Source organism: Littorina saxatilis, linkage group LG4 (assembly GCF_037325665.1).
Source record: "Littorina saxatilis isolate snail1 linkage group LG4, US_GU_Lsax_2.0, whole genome shotgun sequence".
In the NCBI taxonomy this organism is placed as follows: domain Eukaryota; kingdom Metazoa; phylum Mollusca; class Gastropoda; order Littorinimorpha; family Littorinidae; genus Littorina; species Littorina saxatilis.
In genome coordinates, this window is record NC_090248.1 from 24,829,834 (window position 1) to 24,854,881 (window position 25,048).

The 25,048-nt window shown below is 42.5% G+C and overlaps 1 protein-coding gene across 2 annotated transcripts in view; it reads right to left on the reverse strand.

The window, feature by feature from the left end:
- LOC138964303 (Fanconi anemia group D2 protein-like) overlaps positions 1–25,048 on the reverse strand; it is a 73,114-nt gene that overhangs the window by 47,316 nt on the left and 750 nt on the right. Inside the window, exons 1-21 of one of the 2 annotated variants that reach the window (XM_070336219.1) lie at positions 24,559–24,716; positions 21,154–21,258; positions 20,497–20,567; positions 20,043–20,095; positions 18,807–18,854; positions 17,337–17,397; positions 16,651–16,706; positions 15,974–16,052; positions 14,781–14,905; positions 13,336–13,423; positions 12,963–13,067; positions 12,309–12,388; positions 11,053–11,149; positions 9,921–10,088; positions 9,255–9,389; positions 8,590–8,721; positions 7,983–8,093; positions 6,866–6,915; positions 6,337–6,396; positions 5,310–5,469; positions 4,556–4,629 (exon numbers count right to left, since the gene is read on the reverse strand). In XM_070336219.1, coding sequence (XP_070192320.1) covers positions 4,556–4,629; positions 5,310–5,469; positions 6,337–6,396; positions 6,866–6,915; positions 7,983–8,093; positions 8,590–8,721; positions 9,255–9,389; positions 9,921–10,088; positions 11,053–11,149; positions 12,309–12,388; positions 12,963–13,067; positions 13,336–13,423; positions 14,781–14,905; positions 15,974–16,052; positions 16,651–16,706; positions 17,337–17,397; positions 18,807–18,854; positions 20,043–20,095; positions 20,497–20,567; positions 21,154–21,250 — 1,850 coding nt within the window. In that variant the 5' untranslated portion in view covers positions 21,251–21,258; positions 24,559–24,716. Of the gene's footprint in view, positions 1–4,555; positions 4,630–5,309; positions 5,470–6,336; positions 6,397–6,865; positions 6,916–7,982; positions 8,094–8,589; positions 8,722–9,254; positions 9,390–9,920; positions 10,089–11,052; positions 11,150–12,308; positions 12,389–12,962; positions 13,068–13,335; positions 13,424–14,780; positions 14,906–15,973; positions 16,053–16,650; positions 16,707–17,336; positions 17,398–18,806; positions 18,855–20,042; positions 20,096–20,496; positions 20,568–21,153; positions 21,259–24,558; positions 24,717–25,048 lie in introns of those variants that run through there. The other variant, XM_070336218.1, reaches the window with a different exon arrangement.

Here is a 25,048-nt window from a genome sequence, read left to right on the forward strand (position 1 = left end):
CGATAGGGAGTGAGAGACCCCCTTTTCTTGATGAGAAAAGCCCCCTGCGGAGTTGCCTGCTTGAAACAACACATGTTCCAACCCTTTGTTCTATTGCTTAACGCCCAAAAGACCACAAAGGGTCCTATCAAAGCTGAGAAACCTTAGACATCTAATGTGTACCAGCCCTGCACTCCCAGTTACACCCGGAGTAAAGGACTTCTATCAAGGGCCGCTTGCACGATCTCCAAGAGATCCAAAAACGGCTCAACAAACGTATGACTTAGAAAAAAGATCAGAACCCTGAAACCATGAAAGAGAACCAAGAGGGAGGCACCCGTGTCTCCCCCACCAAGAGGGAAACCTAATCCCCCCCAGCCGCTGTGTTAAACACAAAGGCGAAAGAAGAGTGATGCCAAGAACTAACTTCCAGTTGACATAACTGCCACAAGTGTGAAAGCAAGCGTGCTTTTGTGTGCCTACCAACACCCACCGCTAACTTGCCTCAGGGGGAAGAAAGGTGGATATTAGACACAGAACCCTGCCACGAACGCGAGGGTAAGGAGACAAAAGATAAAGTCGAGAACGGCGCGCCTGAAGCCTTATTTGAAAACAATAAAAAGCCAAGGCCTGCCGTGCGCTTTCCTTCTGCAGTGAGCTTAAAGATAGAGAAGAATCCCTGTGCATAGAAGCGAACTCACAAAGAGGACCTTCAAGAAAAGAAGAGACTAAAGTCTCGCCAAAAGAACAAACCTTTGAAAGAGGCCTACCCCCAGGCTAAAAGCAAAGCTACATCCTTCGCATCCGCGTCCTGACGGAACACAAAAATATCCAGATAGGACGAAACCGCGCACGAGAGAGCGCAGAACAAGATTGTTAAAAAGCAGTAAATGTAAAGGAGTGCGGCCATAATGAAACATAGCCAGGAGATCCTTGTTCTGACAGAGAGACAGTCCCTCCTTGCTATTAACATCCAGATGGATGTTCGCCAATTCCGGGGAACCCGGTGGCGGTTCCGTAGAAAAACCAAACGCAAAAACTACGTTCTTAAGCTTGGAGTAAACCGAAGCCTACGGATAGCGATCAGCGAGTGACGCGCTGCTTGAGCAGAAGACGCAAGCTAAAGCCCCGCCGCCGCAGGAGCTAAGCCGAGCGTTGCCCACAAAGGAAGTGGTAACAAAGGAGCCTCAATTGTGAAAAAAACAAACAAATTTCACAAGCCCAAACGACCCCAACAGAGAATCCAAGAACATAACGTTCTAAGATTCCCCTAAAAGGCTCAGGTCAGCTGAAAATGCGCAAACGCGGCAAAGCTGAAGTATGAGCTTCCCCCTGAGATGCCAACAAAGGCAGAGATGGGGCAAAAGCATCGATAGAGTTCGCAAATTGATCCTAAGAAGGAGCAAGACACGCCAAAAAAGATGGAGGAGAAAAAGGCAGATGACAATACTACCGCTAACCCTACAGGGAAAAAGCGCGTAGTAACCTCTGCCATCCATGTAAACAAAGATGGCAGCTTCGCTGAAAGTCACCAAAGAGGCGTCTCCATCTGCCCCAGAAGCTTAGTCTTCCCAGTCCTCATCATCCTGTACAGTGGTATTCTAACCATCTACAAGAGAATGAGAACCGGAACCAATCCCGAAAAAGCAACACTTGCCAAAAGGGAAAGGTTTGGAACAAATTTCCCAAAAGCCGGAACTCCGAAAGGATATTCCATCCACCTGCCTCATACCAGCTGAAAGCCTGGAAAAGGAAGTGGATTTAGCCTGAGTAACAGCAGAGGAACCGCAACAACGGAACCGAAAGCCGAAGACTGATGAGCGCCGACTACCAACACCACAGTGTTAACGGCAGAAGGCTAACCATCCTGAAACCGGAAGCCACAGCCGCAAAAGCGTTAGCAAAATCGGCCACGAGTTGGCAAATATCAGAACCAACCGGATGCCTAAACATGCACCAGAAGATCCTATTGTACCTTGAAGCCGCTTAAGCCCGCAGTGCCACTGCACCTGACAGCCTAAACGGCAATTTGAATTCAGTGCAACCGCCTCTGCGGAAGCACCGTCTTCTGAACAGCCGACTGGCACTCCCGTGCCCTCCGGAAGCTGACCCCCTGCTTGACTCCCATAGTCAAACAAAGAGCCAGCTATACTGTTCTCTTCCTGCCCCCCGGGCGGAAGCGGAAGACGCACACCCTTACCACATTCAAAAGAAGCGGGTGGTTGCGCAAATCTTCCGTTCGCTCTCCAAGGTTCCTAACCGCCACCGACTACTGCTGCCAATGCAGTCAGAGCCAGCCTCAGCTTCGGAACTTTCACCCACAAAGCCAGAGCCCGGAGTTACTTTCTCTTGGAGACGCTCTACCCTTTCCCCGGAGAACCCGGGTACTTGGGTAGAAGACATACCTTTAAACTGGTGTGAACCACCGGGAACCGGAACCAGGCCACAAGCGAAGGCGTGGTCCCATCATCCCATTCCGCAAGAACATCAGCCTGAGACACAGTAGCAGACGGCGCAGGCGAACGTAAGCAAGAGACGAAACCCCCGACACACCGGAAGCGAACGCATCTCCGCCCGCGTGGAAGCGATCTCCCCCGCCAAGGAAGAAACCTGTGAACTTAAAGAGAGCAACAATGTCGCCACGTCCGCGGACGCACGACCGGGAAACACATAAACCAAGGAAGCCTAAGCGGGCTTACCCACAGGAGAAACCTTGTCTAAAGGCTTAGCCGTCAAAAACAGAGTAGGAGGCATGACGACCAAAACATCGATATTTTCTGCAAAGACAGTACATGAACCGAAACACAAGCCTGTCCGGAAGCCTTTGCTTCCCAGGTGTTTACTTTGTCGGCGGAGAACCAGCAGTTACTCGTATAGACGACTGCCGCTTCTTGGCGTTAACCGCCATGACCAAAAACAACTCACGAAAAATTTTGTAAACAAGAAAATTTCACAAGTTCAATTTAAGGTCAAAAACGCCCACAAACACAAGCAAAAAACAGAAAGATCTCACCTCAACATGAAGAGACGATAAGACAAGCAAGAAGATACCAAGAGGTAAGTGACCAAGTCCGTAGACGAAGTGACAGATGGCTGAACACAGCCAGAGCGTACAAAACACGACCAGTCCCACTGCTCGCTGAGTATGGAATGATGCATATGGCGGCGTATGCGCGCGCATACGGAAGTCGGAAGTATGTATTAATATGGCCTTATGGGTATTGGTCACTCTTTTTTTAGAGGGGCTTCCCTTGTTACCAAGGGGATGCGTACAGCGTTACCAGCACTGAACTAGAGTTAATTGCTATATGTGAGTTGGGTAAGATATGTAATTTAATACATTATGATTTAATATCATTACTAGTCAACTTAAATTAATGCTCAAAATAGGTCTTAAGATGGATGTTATTTAGTGTAATGAAGAGATTATAAAAACCAAAAAAAGCTATGAGAAAGAAAGTATGAAAGAATTATGCCCATCTCAGTGAAAGTTCTGCTGATTGTGGTAACTTTTTTTTCTGTCTAAAACAGGCATCAGGTTAACTGAACGAACTGTTTGAGGGGGTGGTGATCCTAACACTGGCCTATGGCAACACTGGCCTATGGCAGCTACAACAAAGCTCTGCATACACAGCAAGACTACAATGCAACAGTGCCCAGACTTTGACTGCTACTTGATAGCCTTTAAAAACAACAACAAATACATACATTTAACAATCAAACAAATATAGGCACCTCAAAAAAAGTTGTATGTACACCTTCGTGGCTGGTGATGCATTCTTGCTCCCCTGCAAGTTTTCATTCTACAATGTACCTCAGGCTAGCTTCCTCTCTCTCTCAAATCTGCCCCTCCCACACAATACAACAGGTACAGTGGCCACTCTGACACCAGTCTCTGAAATAATCAAGAACAGTTAAAACTGCGATGAGCTGTTGTTCTTTTACTCGTGAATGCAATGCATGAACACTTAAACAATATCCCACTTATTCGCGAGTGCGTTGACAAGGCGAGAGTGAAAAAATAGCACAGACTCGAAAGCAGACGATAAGTTCAGCACAGAGAGCGGGCGTGTTTACCTTTGATCGCTGAGACAAACAGTGTCGCAATTTTCATCGTCACTGTTTCACTACTGCTGGAAGTGGCCTCCGCCCTCATCTTTCATGCTTGATTCGAGGAGAGAAACCGGTAGTTCGAACATGTACGGTTCAATTTCGTCTGCAGTTACGCTTGTTGTTGTCATGTTGGTAAACTACCATCTCCACACGGTGTGACGTCACGGATAATTTATTCATAAGCCAGTCTCGCGAAGATCACGCGGCACAATGGCGGGTCGTTTTGGAGAAGAAATCCGTCGCTTCGGTCACAAAATTCGTCGGATTACGGCCTTAGAAGATTCCGAAGTAAACCAAACATTGTTGAAGACGGTAAGAAAGTGGTTTTCTAACTAACTGCAAACATCGGGAAGTGTTCGGTCGCGCAGGAACACGATTCGAAGCGTTTTTGACGCTAAAACAGCGTGGTCTGGTCCTTTAACAAGGGTAAAAGGAGAAACAGAATCCAGGCTGTGAATCTCACCTTGTGTTGTCCTCTTCAATGTCCACGACAAAGTTCTCCTGAAACATGTCTGTCATGTTCTCCAGGATCCAGGTCTGAAGAAGAAACAGAAGTATTATGAAATTAAGGCCAAACAAAAATATATGTTGGTTTAGGGTAACGTGACCAAAACAGAAAGGGTCGGTAGGTCGGCTTTTAATTTTTTTAATCTTTTTAAATTTAGTCGATTCTAAAGGAGGTTACTTCCCTTAGTCTCGGTATGGTTCGCAAAATGTGCCAACCGTTTTAGTTTTTTTGAGAAATGAAAAAATAGGGTCGGTCGGGTTACCCTAAAAACCAACATATATTTTTGTTTGGCCTAACCAGTATAATGGCTTTCAACATGTTGATTGAACTGTTCTTGCATCTCTGTCACATCAGTTGCCCCAACCCTCCTCTTTCTACTCCTTACTTCTGCAACCTAAAGATGAGTCAAGATGATAATTAAGCACCACATTTTTGTCCTTATCTTTAAAATCTTATGTCAGTTCCTGTTTCCTGTCTCATTTCTGACATTTCTCTGCAACCAAATCTCAAGGACTATCATTCATGGACTGAAACTCCCAAGTACACTCCTATTCTTGTACGCGTTGTATTTCCACATGTATGGCCATATTTTAGGCAGCTATACTCTGTTTTCAGAGGAACTCAGCGTCTTAATGCATAATTCAGACCTGAAAACTTCCCACCATTCAGTCACAGGTCGACATCTATAATGCAGAGAGAAAACACACACCTCCACTTTATTGTGCAGATGGCCGTGAGACACCATAGCAGCAAGTTCATCCAAGAAGAGAGCGGCTGCTTCCGAACGTCGACTGCTGCCGCTTCGAATCATGGTGAGCAGGCTCACAACTTCCTTTTGCTGCGATTCGCTCATGTCTGATCTCTGCTCACTGTGCACAAACACAAAATTCATATTGAAAAACAATGTTTCTGTCTCAGAAATGTCCTTGGTCTCGTAAGCTGTCTTGTTCCTTCATACAAGTATACACTTTTATACATAATTATGTTTTCTTCTTCTGCGTTCGTGGGCTGAAACTCCCACGTACACTCGTGTTTTTTGCACGAGTGGAATTTTACGTGTATGACCGTTTTTTACCCCGCCATTTAGGCAGCCATACGCCATTTTCGGAGAAAGCATGCTGGGTATTTTCGTGTTTCTATAACCCACCGAACTCTGACATGGACTACAGGATCTTTTTCGTGCGCACTTGGTCTTGTGCTTGCGTGTACACACGGGGGGTGTTCGGACACCGAGGAGAGTCTGCACACAAAGTTGACTCTGAGAAATAAATCTCGCCGAACGTGGGGACGAACTCACGCTGACAGCGGCCAACTCGATACAAATCCAGCGCGCTACCGACTGAGCTACATCCCCGCCCATACATATGTTTTCAAAAATGGTGCGCGCTTAAAGGGGCAGTGCAGGGGTCACATCATTGCTGAAGCAACGTTTTTCAGTTGGCATCCCCAACCAAAATGTAAGTAACATTTCCCGTGATTACGGTCTAAAGGCTGTGTGCAGTGTGATAAATGGACCCACATAACATCTTTTACAATTTTCTAACGTAATCACACACAATGCCTTGACGTGCCCACAACATGATTCTCATCAAAACAGAGAATATTGTTTCAAATTTGCATTTGGACAGCATGAGTCTCTAATTCTAATCTGTTAATGTACACCATCACCAGACCGCCCATTACATGACAGAACATCAGCTGTTCACACAGAGGTGTTTAGCGGTTGGCTGCCTCACCTGATTCTGCCCATTCCCCAGACCATCATGACACCGCCTACTACCCCTCGACACAGGTACCTGGAATAGAAAATGCATATCGCTTTATTACAGTCAATATTAAATTGTCAAAAAAAGGACGAACATCTGCAAACTGTGATGTCAAAGTAACCACTGTGGAATGTAATTTTAAACAAAAGTCGCCCAGAGAATCACTGGAGAAAAATGTACATGCAGCACAAGAAAAAAAAGAAGAAAATCCTTCATGTTTATTCAAATGACCATAACAAAAGGTGGTAGGCAAGAGAGAACTAACCACTGAGCAAACATTGCATCTGAGATGGACATTTTCTTTACAGTGTTTCCATGTGTGCGTGAGCGCACTTGTGTGTGTGTGTGTGTGCATGAGTGCCACCTTGCGTGCTGGCATGTGTGTGCGTGTCGGTGTGTGTGTGCATGCGTGAGTGTGTGTATGAATGTGCTTGTGTGGTAGCGTGCAAGCGCATGTATGAGCGAGCATGCATGCGTGTTTGTATGTGTATGTTCTTACTTTGGGTCCATGCTTGAAACAAGCTTCCTTATTACCATATGCAGGTCATCCTGAAACAGCAATCACAAGAAAAGTGTTAAGACTATTCAGTATTAGCTTTCCTTTCACCTTAATATGTATTGGGTACGCAACAAACAAACACACAGAAGGTGAGACAAAGAAAGAGAAAAAAATCATCAAGATAAAACCTAGCACAAATTGGTCACCGTAGACGTATAGTCCGGTCACTTCAAGTACACAAAGACATTTCCTAATGTGAATACAGAGGAAGAGGCCTTTGAAGACCTAGTGGAAGAGGCCTTTAAAGACCTAGTGGAAGAGGCCTTTAAAGACCTAGTGGAAGAGGCCTTTAAAGACCTAGTGGAAGAGGCCTTTAAAGACCTAGTGGAAGAGGCCTTTAAAGACCTAGTGGAAGAGGCCTTTAAAGACCTAGTGGAAGAGGCCTTTAAAGACCTAGTGGAAGAGGCCTTTAAAGACCTAAAACAAACAGAAAATCAGGTCTTAAAAGGGAGGGAGTCTTGAAATGGAGGTAGGGCGGGGATGTAGCTCAGTCGGTAGCGCGCTGGCTTTGTATCCAGTTGGCCGCTGTCAGCGTGAGTTCGTCCCCACGTTCGGCGAGAGATTAATTTCTCAGAATCAACTTTGTGTGCAGACTCTCCTCGGTGTCCGAACACCCCCGTGTGTACACGCAAGCGCAAGACCAAGTGCGCAACGAAAAAGATCCTGTAATCCATGTCAGAGTTCGGTGGGTTATAGAAACACGAAAATACCCAGCATGCTTCCTCCGAAAACGGCGTATGGCTGCCTAAATGGCGGGGTAAAAAACGGTCATACACGTAAAATTCCACTCGTGCAAAAAACACGAGTGTACGTGGGAGTTTCAGCCCAGGAACGCAGAAGAAGAAGAAGAAATGGAGGTATATTTACAGAGGCTATGAACAGACAATCTGGGAAAGGAGGGTCTTAGAATGGAGAAAGTCTTAATTGGGGGGGGGGGGGGGGGGGGGGGTGGGTCTTAATTGGGGGGGGGAGTTCCACTGTACACAAAGACCTTTTCTTATCTAAATAATATTTGTGTAAAAACAACAACAATCAACAAAACTTGTGATATCTTTACCTGAATCAAAGCGGGATCCTGACCAGAGCTGAATGCCAGACGGGCCAGCATCCCAAACAGTTTGCGCATTCCCAGCAACGGCAGACTCTGCTGCTGGAAGTCCAGGAGACGCTGAAACAACAGAGAATCAGGGTTAAGATTTAGCAACGACCACCGTTCACTGACACATTAAAGTTTGAAATGACACATCATTCTGTCTGGAAGTCAGTCGGTGAAGTGACCTTCAGAATTGTTAAAGAACGAGAAAGACTGACCAAATATATTGAAATAATCCAGCGTTTTTGTGTTAAAAAGACGATTTTCAGAAATAACTGTCGGGTTTGAATGGGTTGTGGAAGAATAACCTTTCCTTGCAAAACCTCTGCCAAACATTGGGTGTGTGACAAAAACACATGGACAGGAGCATGTGTTTCAGACACTCCCCGCTAACCACTGCGCCACGGGGGCTGGTCTAACAAGAATCATTGCAAAAAAATATATTTCCACCACTCACTGAAAAAGTGGACAAATCTAATTGAGAGAATTACGTATGTTAAACGACTGATTATATATTACGTTAAACAACTGATTATATATTGATGAAAAAAAAATTAAGCTTCAAATTTACCTTAAAGAAGATGGCAAAGGGTGCCATGGCGTCCAGGTGTTGCTCCACCAAGCTAGCCAGCACGTCCAGTGAAGCGTTACTTTCCTCACTGTTGCCACTTCCCAAATGCATCACCAGGTTGGCAACAATTTCCTACAAACACATTGTGTAAAATCATGCCATTTGTTATAGATGCAATGAAATATCTTCAAGCTGTTTATGATAGAAATACAATTGACAAACCAGACAGAGGCAACAGAAATTTCTATTCAGTATTGTGCAGAAATCTTCCTACATGAACAGCAAGCACTGTAACAAACTGGAAAACAAATACAAAAACAAACAAACAAAAAAAGCCTGAAACAGCAAAGTTTGCCAAATCTTTCTGCACTGTGCATTCAGACTACTTCTTTTTCTGTGTTCATGGGCTGGAACTCCCACATACACGCGTGGTTTTTTTTCTGTGTATGACCGTTTTTACCTCGCCATTTAGGCAGCCATACGCCGCTTTTGGTGGAGTGCATTCAAACAACTACAAGGGGTTGAAAAACTCAAGTGAAAATGAACACACAAGCGTAAAAAACAGCTCAAGAATATAATAAACATCTCAGCTAATAACACCTCATTGTACTCACTGCAAAATACCAGGTCAAACACAACAAAAAGTGAATCATGACGTTACTGACCTGCCTGCAGAAGGTATCCAGAGACTTGAAGGCCAGTCTGTACAGAACATGGCCGATGTAGGACAGGGAGATTTCTGGTGACTTGAGTAGCACCTCTGCCAGCGACAGCACCGCTTTGAACTTGCTCTGAACAACCTGTTGACAATACATATGTACAAGTTTTATTAAGTGACGAAGATCAGCAGTAACCAAAGAATCTCAAATAACAAGTCATAGTGGCATAAAAAAACACACAGGAAAATCAATGTGACACAAGAATCCGATAAATCATAGAATCTATGAAAGACCATAGAATCTGAAATATCATTGTGGCATAAAAGAGAAAAACGAACAAGAGGAAAATCAATGACAATGTGTATACACAAATACCTTGATGCTGTCTACTGAAAAATCAGAAACCCTTGGTCTAAAAGACAAAATAGTGCATCCATTTAAAACGTCACTGAAAGCACAACAAAAATGCCAATCAAAGCCAAAGCACAATCTAGCACTTCATCTCACTCATGTTCAAAGCAGGAGACAAGTGCAGGTGACTGATTACAAATAAACACGCACACACCTGCGACTCTTGTTGCTGCTAACTTTCCACTGGGAGGAAATGACCCGAATTTCCCAACAACGGGATATTAACAAAGCAAAGGAAATTAAATGGAAATAAAAGTGCACCTGGCTATGGGAAGAGAAGGTCTTCTGCAGCAGAGTTTCAGAGACGGCACCGCTGCGGATCTTGTTACGAAGGAGACTCTCCACCGCCTTACAGTGCTTGGTCTGATGCAGGATGAGTAGCACCACCAGATCAAGAACACTCAGCTTCTCCTTCACCACGTCGATTGTCTGCATGGGGAGTGAAATCACACATGATGAGAGACAGGGAGAGAGAGAGACTGACTGATCTTTAATATATAAGGATAGAGGTTTTAGGCACAGCCTAGTCTTACAACCTGTCCTTAGAGAGAGAGAGAGAGAGAGAGAGAGAGAGAGAGAGAGAGAGAGAGAGAGAGAGAGAGAGAGAGAGAGAGAGAGAGAGAGAGAGAGAGACAGAGAGAGAGAGAGACAGAGACAAAAAGAGAGAGATAAGATAAACTTAGATAAGATACATTTTTATTAACAAGGGTATATATATATATAGGCAGTTGATATAAGTTGACGAACAATAATGTTGTCCAGCTTATTTTTGGCTCACGTAAGTGTAGCCTATGCGATCGTAACTTTGTCTGTCTGTGCGTGCGTGCGTGCGTGCGTGCGTCTGTGCGTGTGTATGTCTGTGGTAGAAACTCTAACATTTGAAGACGTCACATTACATTGACGTCACATTATGACGTAAGAGGGTTAGACGTCACGCGAAGGAAGTACTGACAGTCTCGGTCATTATTATTTTGAGCGCGCCGAGACTAGTTGGCAGTCGTGTCCCTGTAAGTAGGCTACATGCAGACAGACAGATCTAGATCTAGTGTCTCGCTTTCTTGCACAGTTTCACCTATGCTCTTTCTGTGTGTGTGTGTGTGTGTGTGTGTGTGTGTGTGTGTGTGTGTGTGTGTGTGTGTGTGTGTGTGTGTGTGTGTGTGTGTGTGTGTGTGTGTGTGTGTGTGTGTGTGTGACGGAGTGATTGAGTTTGTGTTACCGTTTGTCGATGTGAGCCTTGATGGCTTCGCCTCTTGTTGACCAAGGCTTTATTGACAGTTTTGTAAAATCCTGGTGCATCAAATTTGTTCCACTGTACACTGTACAAATTGTATGCAAGTACATACTCTATTTCAAATACATTCTCACAGAACTTGTGAAAACATATTGGACAAACCTTAAGCCAGGCATCAGCAATACCTCTCTGGAATTTGATACCACACTGTACAGTATCTACGATCAACAGCACGCAGTCCTGACCCTCATCACTGGCTCTGAAACAAGCACATTTATCTTCATCTTCTAATGTTTCTACATGGTAATTTTGCATGTTATTTAAACTTGTGAAATTATACTGCAGATGAATTTCTGACTTGTGATTATAAATTTTTCTATGTTTATCTTCTTAGCCGCAAGTGAATGTGCACTTTTCGGATGAACAATGTTTACTCTGTGTGTGTGTGTGTGTGTGTGTGTGTGTGTGTGTGTGTGTGTGTGTGTGTGTGTGTGTGTGTGTGCATGTGTGTGGACATGTGTGGACATGTGTGGGTGTGTGTGTGTGTGTGTGTGTGTGTGTGTGTGTGTGTGTGTGTGTGTGTGTGTGTGTGTGTGTGTGTGTGTGTGTGTGTGTGTGTGTGTGTGTGTGTGCATCATAATTGTTGTGTATACTGAGAGTTCGTTCCTGTAAGAGCCTCTGGATTTTTGTAACATTTATGTTTTGTTTTTGGTTTTTGTTGTAAAGTGTTTATGATTGTGTTCTATTCCGTCAATGGCGTCATTCTGGTAATGATGTTGTTATTGCTTTTGTAAAGCGCTTTGTGTGTTCGAAAGCGCTATAGAAATCACCATTATTATTATTATTATTATTAAGTGCTTGGATGTACAACAATATGTCTCTTCTCTCATCTTCTTCTTCGTTCATGGACTGAAACTCCCACGTTCATTCATGCTTTTGCACGAGTGGGTTTTTACATGTATGACCGTTTTTACCCCGCCATTCAGGGAGCCATACGCCGCTTTCAGAGGAAGCATGCTGGGTATTTTTGTGTTTCTATAACCTACCAAACTCTTGACATGGATTACAGGATCTTTTCTGTGCGCACTTGGTCTTGTGCTTACGTGTACACACAAAGGGGGATAAGGCACTAGCAGGTCTGCACATAGGTTGACCTGGGAGATCGGAAAAATCTCCACCCTTAACCCATCAGGCGTGGCCGGAATTTGAACCTGTGACCTTCCGCATAGGAGGCCGATGTCTTATCCACTCGGCCAATGCGACCGTCTATCAATATGTTTTTGTGCCTTTGAACTTACAAAAAGCATTTCCTATCGATACATCACATTACCATGTTTCAGTCTAATAGTAATACATAATTGCACACGCACATCAATGGCAACAATTCCTCTTAACAATAATAAACACATTGTACTTACTTTTTACTCCCTTTTGCTGACGTTTTGGTGCTTTTGACAATAGAGCAGAGGTCAAGACCACTGCGTATCTCTCCAACAACCTGCAGTTACAGCAAAACATTGAACCTTTACTTTCTTCATCCGGAAAACATTGAACCTTTACTTTCTTCATCCGGATAACATTGAACCTTTACTTTCTTCATCCGGATAACATTGAACCTTTACTTTCTTCATCCGGATAACATTGAACCTTTACTTTCTTCATCCGGATAACATTGAACCTTTACTTTCTTCATCCGGAAAACATTGAAGACTGATAGTAGGCCCTATCCATCTGTTGACAATTAATATTGTAACAAAAAATAACAGTGACTAAACCATTCAGTTGGAAGAACCACTTTCCAGAATTACAGCATCGCATTGTAGATGTTATACAGTATAATTTGCAACAGAGAGGTAATCTGCAAGTAAGACCACTTCTCAGCTTGTGTTATTAACTTCACTAAAATCCTTCGCAAAAGAGAGCTCAAGTGTGCTTGATCCGAGACTTGTGTGTTCCTCAAAACCTTGACAGCGCTAAAACTGTATCTCTTGCAGGTCTGATAAACAAAGGGAAGTAAAACAGCAAATTACTATCACAAAAAAGAACAGATTTTTACTTTTCATGAAGCATACCTCAGGCAGCTCAGCAGTGGATGCAGTTTTGAGCAGGAACTTGAGGATGATGGGAAGATTCTCGGCATCCACAGACTGCAGTGCTCGTGTTGCTGCACCTCGCACCTGTTGTCACACACTCCTCATACAATTATCAGTATCCCATCACGTGAACACATGGGGGGGGGGGGGGGGGGGGGAGGGGGAGGGGGAGTATTAAACAAACAGCAGGGAAAAAAAGGCGGTATAGTTTATTAAAAAAAAAACATTCATTTTCTTTGGGGGGGGGGGGGGGGGGGGGGGTATAGTTTTTAATCTTTTTTCTTTTCTGGGGGGGCAGGACTACAGCCATAGTTCTTGTTTTTGAAATGGCTGAATGTCACCTTTGATTTACCTGATTGAGAATCTCGGGGGCCAGATCAAGGCAGACAAGAGCATCGAGAATGACCACTGTCAGCTGTGTCTGGCTCACCAGAAGGTCTCTGCAAGCACACACACCAGTCAACATCAACATCAGTGTTTTTTCACACCTGCCATTTCTTTGTGCATATTATGTCAACAGTTTGGGCTAAGCCACCAGCTATCATTATGACAAACACATGAAGAAACAGCAACCATCAATGCATGTGATGAAAAAAACTCCACATTTCTCAGAAATTGCAGGATCTTGTCCCCCTGCCGCCCCCTATGAAACTGCCCATTTACAGATAAAATTCAGCCTGTTGATTGAACATGTTATATTCTAAATATTCCGGGAAAAAAATACAGTATGTGGTAACACAGTGTTGTTCCCAGACACAAAGAAGAATAGGTAAGTTGAACCTGCATTCAATATATATATATAGATATAGGTCAATATGTCCTGACAGCAAAACATTGTTGCATCAAACAGGGCCTAGCATTGGAAAAAGTGAGTTCAGCTTACAAAGGCGGGGATTTTGAAGATTTTTTGGAGATTTTAAAAATGACCCCCCCCCCCCCCCCCCCCCCCCCCCCCCCCCCCCCCCCCCCAAAGAAGATTGAGCAACTAAATTATGCCATAGTAGTCCATAGTCCATATCGGCACATTACTTCTTCTGACTTGCCTTCGGAACGAAATCCAGCCATTCCCACTTCCAGGAATACCTGGATTCTTTGTCACTGAATTTCTTTCTTTCTTTCTTTATTTGGTGTTTAACGTCGTTTTCAACCATTCAAGGTTATATCGCGACGGTTGTCACTGAATGGCTGACCATGTTCAACAATGTCGCTTCGAGACATTATTTCAAGTCTAGAGCTACAAAACACCGGCACAAAGCATGCTCGCGCGATGCCAGAGGAAGTGCGTGCTCAAGCAAACTGTCAAACCGATTGAGAATTGAACCGAACGGCGCACAAAACGAAAGCTGGGACTGTTTGGGTTTACCGTTTGGGAATAACAGGTTTTTGCATTTCGGCGTACACCAAATCGAGTTCCGCGTACTGGAGATGTTATTTCGGCGTAAAGTACGCCGAACGGCTTACAATGCTAGGCCCTGGTCAAAAGATATTCCATGTGTCAAAGCTATCAGGAATTCGACCGGCCCGGGGGTCAAGACAATGAGTCAGATCCAAAAAGTAATAGTAATTGACCGAAGACTGAGGCCTGGGAACAACACTCGTACAGTGGAACCCCCCTTTTAGGACCTCCAAAAATCAGAAAAAAATCAGGTCTGAAAATGGAGGGGGTCTTAAAATGGGGGTAAATTTAGAGGTTATGAACAGAAAATCTGAGAAAACAGGGTCTTAAAAGGGAGGGAGTCTTAAATTGGGCGGTATCAAATGGGGGTTGTTCCACTGTAACCCATCCGAAAAACTAACTTGAGTTTGCTAGCCACTGTGGCATGATCGGAGCTGTCCACAACAGAGGGTAGGGCACCGATGATTTCCTTCTGAACGTCTAGCTCTGTGGCTTCCACCAGTTCCAGTAGCATCTTGGCCAGCGCCTGTTGGACGTACATACACACATTTCAGGGTTTGCCACAAGCATGTTAGTATGTCGATAAACATCTGTACATAAGCAAGCACATGGACACAGGCAGACAAACACACAAAAACACTCATACAATATCAAACACACACAAACTTAGTCACGCTCAATATCAAACATGTATGTGTGTGCCTGGTAAGACTTGTTCATATACACAGTATCACACACGCTAACACACAATATCAAACATGCATGTAAGCGCATGCAAACACAAACCCTGAATATTACCTTTTTTTTTTAAATGTGATTTCATAAAATAATCTTCAATCTAGTAATCTAAGCTTAAAGGCATACTAACGCACTCCCGTGTTTACAAAGTGTAGTTTGCCCACAATCGATGTCAAACGCACCATAAGACCATATAATGATGATATGTCACCATGCGCGGACCATAATACATGCATTACAGCTTGTTCTAGCCTCTGAAAAAGTGAGGATGTCAACAACGACACGGAGTTCTCTCCCTTGCATCAACGTTACATGTGTTGCCAAATCTATAAATAGGACGATCCAGATCAAAATAAAAATTCAAATATCTCAACATTGAAGGGGTCCTAGACCACAATATTTTGCAGGGAACTTAATTTAGCATGTCTCCAGCTGTTGGTAAAGCAATTAGCGTGTATAGTCATCGAGTACATATGGCTTTAAACCCTGTTGATGTGTGCTTTATGACCCACCAGACATACAAGCCAATCCTGAGTCTAGGTCATATTTGACAACAAAGGACAAACAACGATGCATTTATGTGAAACTATGCAAAACTCTTCAACTGACTCCAAGAAAAAACGTCCATTGTAACTTTGCCTGGATCAAATCATCATGTTTGTCAGCATAATAAGAAATAAACCCACTTGCTAAGAGACTGCTTACACATCAATTCTTCCATAACACAAATGTACAGAATCATTTTTGTTAGCACAATAACTTGAATAAGAAATAAACCCACTTGCTTTGAGACTGCTCACACATAAATTCTTCTATTACACAAATGCACAGACACAGAATTTTGTTTCTTACAAACCTTGCTGTCCACAACAAAATCCAGCCACCTGAACTGTGCCAGCAGTAAGCGAGGAATGTTAGCTCTCTCACCGCCATTGCTAAAAACAACAACGCAAAAACATAACTAATCTCATCCACATGATTATATTCCCACCCGCATGATTTATTGATTATAATGTCCTGTACATAAAATGCTTCAAATCCCACGCATCTTTACAGCTCTGTCAAACCTGCCTTACATTATTTCTGGGAGAAATGAGCTTTTATGTTCAGCCAAGGGCATAGTGTTTTCAATGGCTTCAGATTTCAGCGCCATGCTGTACATGCATGTCTGAGGCAAAAAACAACGCTGCAATGCACCTGTACCTGTTAACACTGATGCCATCTTGCAAAATGAGCTCGGGATTGCAGTTCCAGCAGAAGTTATCACTTATCACTGGCACATGTGCCAACTACCTATGTTATTCCAGGGCAGATGTGCACAAAAAAGTTACCAACCGGGTGGGAGCCAGCCGTGGGATCCAGTCGGTTGAAATTGCAAAAAAACACCTCAATTTAAACCAATCCACAATTGTACAGCTTTCCTGAGTATTTGAAAGTTAAAAAAAAAGTATACTAGAAGTGCCACATTAATACAAATCAAAAGGTGTTAAAACACAGTCAAGACAACCTTAGAACAAAACCTGCACTACTCACTCATCATCCTGTGAGAATTCTGGCAGTTTCTCCAGAAGGCTCTTGACCAAAGATGGCTGCAAAAGAAACAGTTTCCAGTGAAACTGAAAGGCAGTCTTGCTCCATCACCAAAAGCAAATATTTGATTTTGATAGAGTGGACCAGTGACTGCACTTAGCCATGATAAAAACTGGTACATGTATTTGTTTGCAAGTACGATGTAGTTCTGTCTCTCACAACAAATATTCATTCTGTTATGCTACTAGTGACTACCCAAACTAAGGCTAAGACAAGCTGACTGCATTAACTCATTGTCTCCCAGGTACGGATATATTCGCTCAGACTGTTAGCTTCAGTCCCTTCCTGTAACGTTGATCTAACGCCTGCATTCCAGCATGTTGATACACAGTTACTACAATTCTGAGTGACCTGCTGCAGCACAGCTGGTCTGGGCTAAAAAAAAAGGTCAACATAGGTGGGGTAGAAAGTGTTAAATCTGCCTGGAAAAAAGTGGTCAAACAAAATACTAACTGGTCTTTATGATCGGTTGCCAATTTTATTTCCTGCAACTTTTCCGGTAGAATACAGGACATTTTCATTGCCTGTGCAAATTATTGTTTTGAGATCATTTGTACGATTTTTTTTTACATAAATATATACTGAAAAAAGAACTTCAAAGAGAAAACACACCATGACAATGTACATACCTGCAGCAGTTCAACACCGAGGAGAATACGAACAGCACTATCCTGCACCTTTGACCTTGCACTGGAAAACGACAAAAATAAAATGATCAGATGAATAAACAAGCAAATAAATACATGAATGTTCACACACAGCATGGCTGCAAACTTAGCGGTAAAATGTAGTCGACCATCTCCTACTGCAACGTATATTTCAAAAGATCTAAATGACTTGCATGCCTTTACAGCATGCCCTAGACTGTCAACAGTAGGCAAACCATTCAAAAGACAACCCCCACCCCCATACCTTGAAATGGTTAGCATGGCAGATATTGGGTCCTTCATTCAAAAGAAAGTATCTTTTCACAGTTTTCAGCCATTTTCCTTTTCCAAAATGGAACTTTATTTGTGGGTGCTTGACACTAATTTGGATTATTAAGGTTACACAGAGACTTTTGTTTGTTCACTTTGTTCACAAATGCAATACACTTACTTCCTGATTTAATGAGATCATAATCCATAATTGAAGCGAGTCCTATATCAGTGTTTTTCCCAAGGCTGGGAGGAAAATAGATCTGTTTGACCTTGATTGAAAATATTAATAGAATTAGGTCCATTTCCCAATGTTCTGGCAAAAAAATTGTTCAGTTGCAAAAAAAACTACCGTATTTGACGGACTACAAGCCGCGACTTTTTTTTAAAAAAAATCGCATTGCGGCTTATAAAAAGATGCGGCTAAAACGTTACCTAAACTTGAATAGCATTCACCTAATGGAAGTCGCCGCGGATTTTCATTTCGCTCGATTAGCGATTACCGGTACTTTATTAGCTCTCTACTCAAGACTCGGCGCTTTTCTCTTTCTTTCGCGAATCTTCGTTTGTCAACAAGTCGTCGTGACAAGATAGCGTACAGAGAAACACCGGATGTATCAGGATCGCGCGCGCGCGAGATTTCGTTTTTTTTGTGTCTTGTTGGAGGAGCAAGAGCCGCCATGTTGTGTTTTCGTCTGCTCGAAATGTGCGCAAAAGTCGAAAATCATCCCAAAAAAGCTTATTCTGGGCGGGACTACATGTGTGTGTTGGTTACAAATTGTGTGTGTGTGATATTTTTCTTCAAACTTTTTCACTTTTCTTCTTCAATGTTTCACTTGTTTATTCTCGGAGCCGATTTTGCCAAATACCGTACTTTTGTTTGCCTGGTTGTTTTGATTGATTGACACGATCTGATTATATTTTTTTTGACGGCGGCTAATATAGTGACGCGGCCTATACGTGGCTCGTCCCAATTTTTTTGCTAAAAGTCGGGGGTGCGGCTTATAAAACGGTGCGTCTTGTAATCCGTCAAATACGGTACATGTCAAAATTATCGGACAGTCGACCAGCCAGGAATGGAAAATCAGAAAAGTATGCGAGAACTACACTGCTATATTGCAACATCTGCATTCACAAAGAGCCATTTACACATTTCTTACCATACAAATATTCTGGTTTTACCTTTCACAATCCTTTGTTGTATTTGTGGACAGCAGGCTCTTATGAAATCTGAAGAGAAAGAGACGGTGATTACGATCACATTCTGTAAAATTACCTTATTTGTTATTGAACATCACCTTACAATTTACATGAGCATAAACTGGCACTGTTCATGCATATTGCATACCATAGAGATAGTACTTTTCTTTTATAGTAAATCTTATTATATTCATAACTATGTGGTAGTTGATACAGCAGCTATTGTAAAAACATATTGCCTCTGTTCGTGTTATATATATCATTTGCTCCAATGTCTAGGCCAAAAAAAAAAAAATAGGTGTGGTTACGGTAACATAGCCAAACAAGAAGAGCAAACGCTCGATCGAGTCACTTTCGCAGTTCTGAATATTATATGAGGCATCAGATGGACAGGAAGAAATTGCTATTCACAACACAATGAGTCACGTTCACATAAAATTTGAGCCCGGTCACTTTTATAGTTTCCGAGAAAAGCCCAACGTTAAGTTGTGTGTTGCCGAACAGAAAAGGCTAGTTATCTCCCTTGTTTTTCTGATAACGTTCGTAAAAGGCTACAGATGTAAATACTTTGATGTAAAGAATAATCCTACAAAGTTTCAATCACATCCGATGAACTTTGTCAAAGATATAAAATGTCTAATTTTTCCTTTGACGCTGACCTGTGACCTTGAAAAAGGTCAAAGGTCAACGAAACCATCGTTAAAGTGTAGAGGTCATTGGAGGTCACGACTAAACAAAATATGAGCCCGATCGCTTTGATAGTTTCCGAGAAAAGTCCAACGTTAAGGTGGTGTCTACGGACGGCCGGCCGGACGGACAGACTAACACTGACCGATTACATAGAGTCACTTTTTCTCAAGTGACTCAAAAAAATAGGGTAGGTAGGTAGGCAATCACTTTTTTTTTTTTTAAACTTTTTTTTCTAATGTGTTTTTTCAAATTAAACCTACTTGACAGGGAAATAAGTGTGCGACTCGGGCGCTTTCGCTTTCATAGCGTTTTTTGCACTCGTTTTTTTTTTTTTTTTTGGGACAAATGTAATAAAAAGTTATAGGATCGGCCCCTAAAAATAGGGTAGGTCGGGTTACCGTAACCACACCTATTTTTTTTTTAGGCCCTATCAAGATGTTGCTCTCAGCAAATTCATCTTCATTCTGCTGAATTTGAAAAAAAACTATTTTCTGCAAACAGACAAGCGTTCTTAGTACACATACATACCTTGTCATATCCTCAATGTAACCACCAAACCCCTCCAAGAACTCCTCTGTCACCTATGCATAAAGAAAAAAGAATTTGAGTTTCAAATTCCCACAAATCTATTCTTTTTGGTATTTTAGTCATCAATATCATTCTAATCATCAACAACAACAAAGGAAAAAAACCTTGGGGTATCATCTGGAAGAATTTGTACGTAAAGTTTAATGAAGATTGGTCCAGTAGTTTTCTCAGTATAGCTCTGCACATACACACACCTCCATGCTCGTCTCGATTCATGGTCTATGTTAAATAAATTAAAATTTAGTCAAGACTTGACTAAATGTTAAAAAAAAACCAATCAAAATGACAATGTCCTTTTTGAAAATTTCTGAATTGTACACAAAAGGATCAGGTCTGTTACTGTTACTGCTCACAGCCAAAATGTTAGTCTCCTAAAAATTTAAAAAAAAACTACCTCAACAATGTCACCTTCTTGACGCTTCAAGGCCAAGGACAGATTCTTCTGGAACACTGCTTTGTCGACACCTGAAACATTAAATAATAAATTCAAAATAAGCACAAATTCTAGACACATTCCATCTTAGAACTGGCCAATATTCCTTCTTTTTTTAAAAATATTATGGATATGAACATATGGATCAGACTAGGTACAGTGGTACCTGCCATGTGAGGTCCCTCTGATGAGAGGACACCTGCCAGGAAAGAACTTCTTCAACTGACTGTCCCTTTCCATATTGTCCCTTTGCCTATTAACCTTTCCAAAATATACCTGCCAGGAAACGCCACCTGCAATGTAGAGCTCTCTGAGTTGGTCCCAAAAGGTGTCATCTTTTCACAGGTACAAAGGCAGCAGAAATATATGGGTACAACAATTATACCAAAAAAAACTCAGTTTAGTAAATGCAAGGCAATGCATGGTACATGTTCACAACTTTGCAAGAAATAAGGTTTCTGGGGAGAAAAACAAGGCTTGATGAAATTGTAAAATAAAGGCCTGAAACTAAAAGCTGCCCCCCCTCCCCCCCTCATCACATTGCTGTAATAACCTTTTTCAATTGTTTTGGCGTGCGACCAGAAAAAGTGAAATGTTGGCCGAGCTGTATGTACTTACTTATTTCATTGTTTTCCTCTCCATTTTTCAGACTCAGCCCGGCCTTTTTACACAGCACAGCAAACATGGACTTGGACTTGTACAAATGAGACGGCATGACGAAGCCTGTAAAGACAAGTGTTAACTTCTAAAGGCGTGAACACATTGCAGCAACTATGTGTGCATTCACACTATCCCAGGTTGAGCATTTTCCCCCACATGCACGTGTAACTGTTTTCCGAACCTAGGGACTTTTCTATTTATCCATAATTTGATCATAATCGAGTGTGAGAGTGTGCTTAATGAGGGGGTTCACATCCAGTTCATGTTGCCTGCTTCTCATTGGAGGTCAAACCTTGCATCAATGATTACAGTGGAACCCCCCATATAAGACTCCCCCCCCCCCCCCCCCCAAATTTAAGACTTTCTTCTTTAAAGACCTTGATGTTTCAGATTTTCTGTTCAGAACCTCAGTAAATAAAGACTCCCTCTGGTTTAAGACCTCATTTTCTCACATTTTGGAAGGTCTTCTTCTTCTTCTTCTGCGTTCGTGGGCTGAAACTCCCACGTACACTCGTGTTTCTTGCACGAGTGGACTTTTACGTGTATGACCATTTTTTACCCCGCCATTTAGGCAGCCATACACCGCTTTCGGAGGAAGCATGCTGGGTATTTTCGTGTTTCTATAACCCACCGAACTCTGACATGGATTACAGGATCTTTTTCGTGTGCACTTGGTCTTGTGCTTGCGTGTACACACGGGGGGTGTTCGGACACCGAGGAGAGTCTGCACACAAAGTTGACTCTGAGAAATAAATCTCTCGCCGAACGTGGGGACGAACTCACGCTGACAGCGGCCAACTGAATACAAATCCAGCGCGCTACCGACTGAGCTACATCCCCGCCCCCTCCCTCTGGTTTAAGACCTGATTTTCTCAGATTTTGGAAGGTCTTAAAGGGGAGGTTCTACTGTACGCTCATCATTAAATGATTAATGCTATCCTAAACAGTGCAGTCAAAAGGGTACATCACACTTAAACCATTAGGAAGACACGTTTGGATGAAAGGGGACGTACACCACAATTCACCATTAGGAAGACACATTTGGACGAGAGGGGACGCCATGTTTAATCATTACGAACACACGCTTGGTCTAAACTCTAATCTGAAGCACCAGCCCCACATAAGAATTTAAATGTCTTTCTTGAGAGAGGCACCTATACACATGTGCGCCAGAGATCAGTCCCGAAAACAAGCGTGTTTTTTCAGTCTATATATATATAAATTTCTACAAACGGATAAGCTGTACTGTTTTTCTCACATATCGTCTTCCACTTTCTTCACATAGTCATGTTCAGAGTTATTTTTTCCGATATACAATGTATATATATATATGTAAAACTTTGCATTTAGTAACATTGAAGTACAAGTTCCATATATATGTCGGACCATTCCTGGAGGTTGTTGATACAGTGTATCATTTTGTAGTTTTTTACAATTCTGGGGTGTATCGTAAATTCGACTTTGAGTATTATGTGCACATTTTTTTGCAATTGATTTCCCGCATATTTGGGAGTGGCAGGTTGTTTATGAAAATAGTAAAAAAAAATGGCCACAAAATACTTCCTTGTGGAATGCAGCTTATAATACGTTTGTACTAGTAGTACATGTAGTAGAGTGAATATTGCCCCCACGAACTCTCTAATGTCATATCCATCACAGAATACTTCCACTTATATATATATACCGCAAGACTCTTACTTGATCAGGAGCCTCTGATGTCGGACTGAATCAAAAGCCTCTTTGAAATCGAGGTAGATAACATCAATGCAATTTCTATCTTCTAAAAACTTAGTAAACTAAAATTTTAGATCATTTCCACTTTCAGTTCCAGTAACTAGGTTACACAGGTTCTCAGCTGACGGAACCCATGCTGACAACCTGAATATAAATTATCAATCTTCATGTGATCGACAATAGCAATATTGGAACAGTAATACTAATACTAATACTAATACATTAACAGTGCACCCCCTCCCCCGACACTTTGACGACCATACGTTAACCATAACTAACTGTGTCCCAGCAGGCTTTAGTAAAACTAAATTAATACCTACTGGAAGATTACCAGTTTCCAGTATGTTAAAATAGGCTTAACCTATCTACTGCTGGACTTACATCAGAACACTAACAGATTAAACTATACATGAATCGCAAGACAAGCGGCAAGAGAAGAGATTTTTGGAAGAAATACAGGTGAATGAGCAAGAAGGCAGAAAAAAGAAAAGAATTCATGAAGAAAAAGAGAGCATGACAGGAAAGAGGAACCAAAAATCTACCTAACAGCAAACTAGAAAGCTCCTGCGGTTCCAAAAACAGGAGGGGCCTTTAATTTCATAACCGCAGTGCCCCACTGCGGGAGTGGGTCGAGTGAGGACAGACGTGTTCAACAGTTCATTAGTAGTGGTTGTGCGTTTCTACCCGTATGCAGGCCGGTTTACTTTAGTCATGGATAGCGGACTTCACAGCGAAGCAGTTTTGACAGTAGGAAGTACGTTCAAGTACTTCAACAGGTTGCAAAAAGTTATCTCGGACTTTGAAACGAACGCGTTCGTCCAGCTCTACGTTCGGTCGTCGCGAACCCTGCAGGTGCAGCGCAAACGAGCCCCCAGAAAGACTTGCAACGAAGCATTGCAGTTTGGCGAGTTGGACTATGCCTGCATCATTGGAGGACGAAACCATCTGATGTAAACAAACAACCACTACATTTTCCCTCCAATTAACCTGTACGCATAGTACACATACGGGGAAAATATAACCCAACATTCAGTACAGTACATCCTAGTACACACCGTGCCATGGAGGAAATTCCACCACAAATCATACACAAATGATTCAATCCTTGTTTGGAGAAACAAAATAACAGGATGGGTTGAACAAACTACTTCACTCCCCACATTCACCTGTACCATTAGTACAGATAATTCCAAAAATACGGAATAAACCCGTTTAAGGAACAGTGAAATCTATAATCACGTAGCCTACATACAAGTATGTCCTAACAAGGGACATGAATAATAGTGAGCGTGTTACGACAGTAAAATGGCATCATGTCGTAACACCGTCGCGACTCATATAACCTTCGTGGTTGAAAACGATGTTAAACACCAAATAAAGAAAGATGTAACTAGAGAATGTCCGGGTAGGATCACGCCGCGCCGTAATCAAAGTTTGGCTGAGTGACTCTACGACTCGTGGAAAAGGTGTAACCGAAGCCTGCAGTGAGCGGGTTACGACAGTAAAATGACGTCATGCCGTAACTATAGAATTTCTGAGTCGAATTACGACTTGAAAAAGGCGTAACAGTAGCCATTGACTTCCGCCATCTCTTTTTCGGAGTGTACACTGGCAATAATGTACACTCACATGGTATACAATCATTTCCAGGTCGATACACACTCTAAGTCACTTGTAAGTGTGTTCCAAACTCCGACTGCATCTGTTTTGTGTGTTGTGGTTTTTTTCTCCGATACCATGAATCGAGAGTGAAGCGTTCCTTCGCAAAATGGCGTCGAATGACACTCAGAGTGTTGATGCAGTTCAGTGTCAGGTCTTTTATGTACACACCGAGAATGTAATCTACGTTACAGCAAAGCCTGAAAGGCTGTGCAGCTTCAGATTGTTTTCCTTTTTTGGTACTCTTATAATCAACTGCTCTGCGTTCCTATCACAAAGTGGTGTCGAATGGCAAATTCGCTTGGCGACCAGAAGTTAACGCAGGAGTGTATACTAATACAGGCGTCGGGATCTTGTATACACTCCGAGTTCGTATAGCCAGTGCGATGCAGCATACTGTCTGGTTTCATCCTGATCAGTGCCATTGTAACTGTAAGCTGCTGAACAGTCACTTCAACGC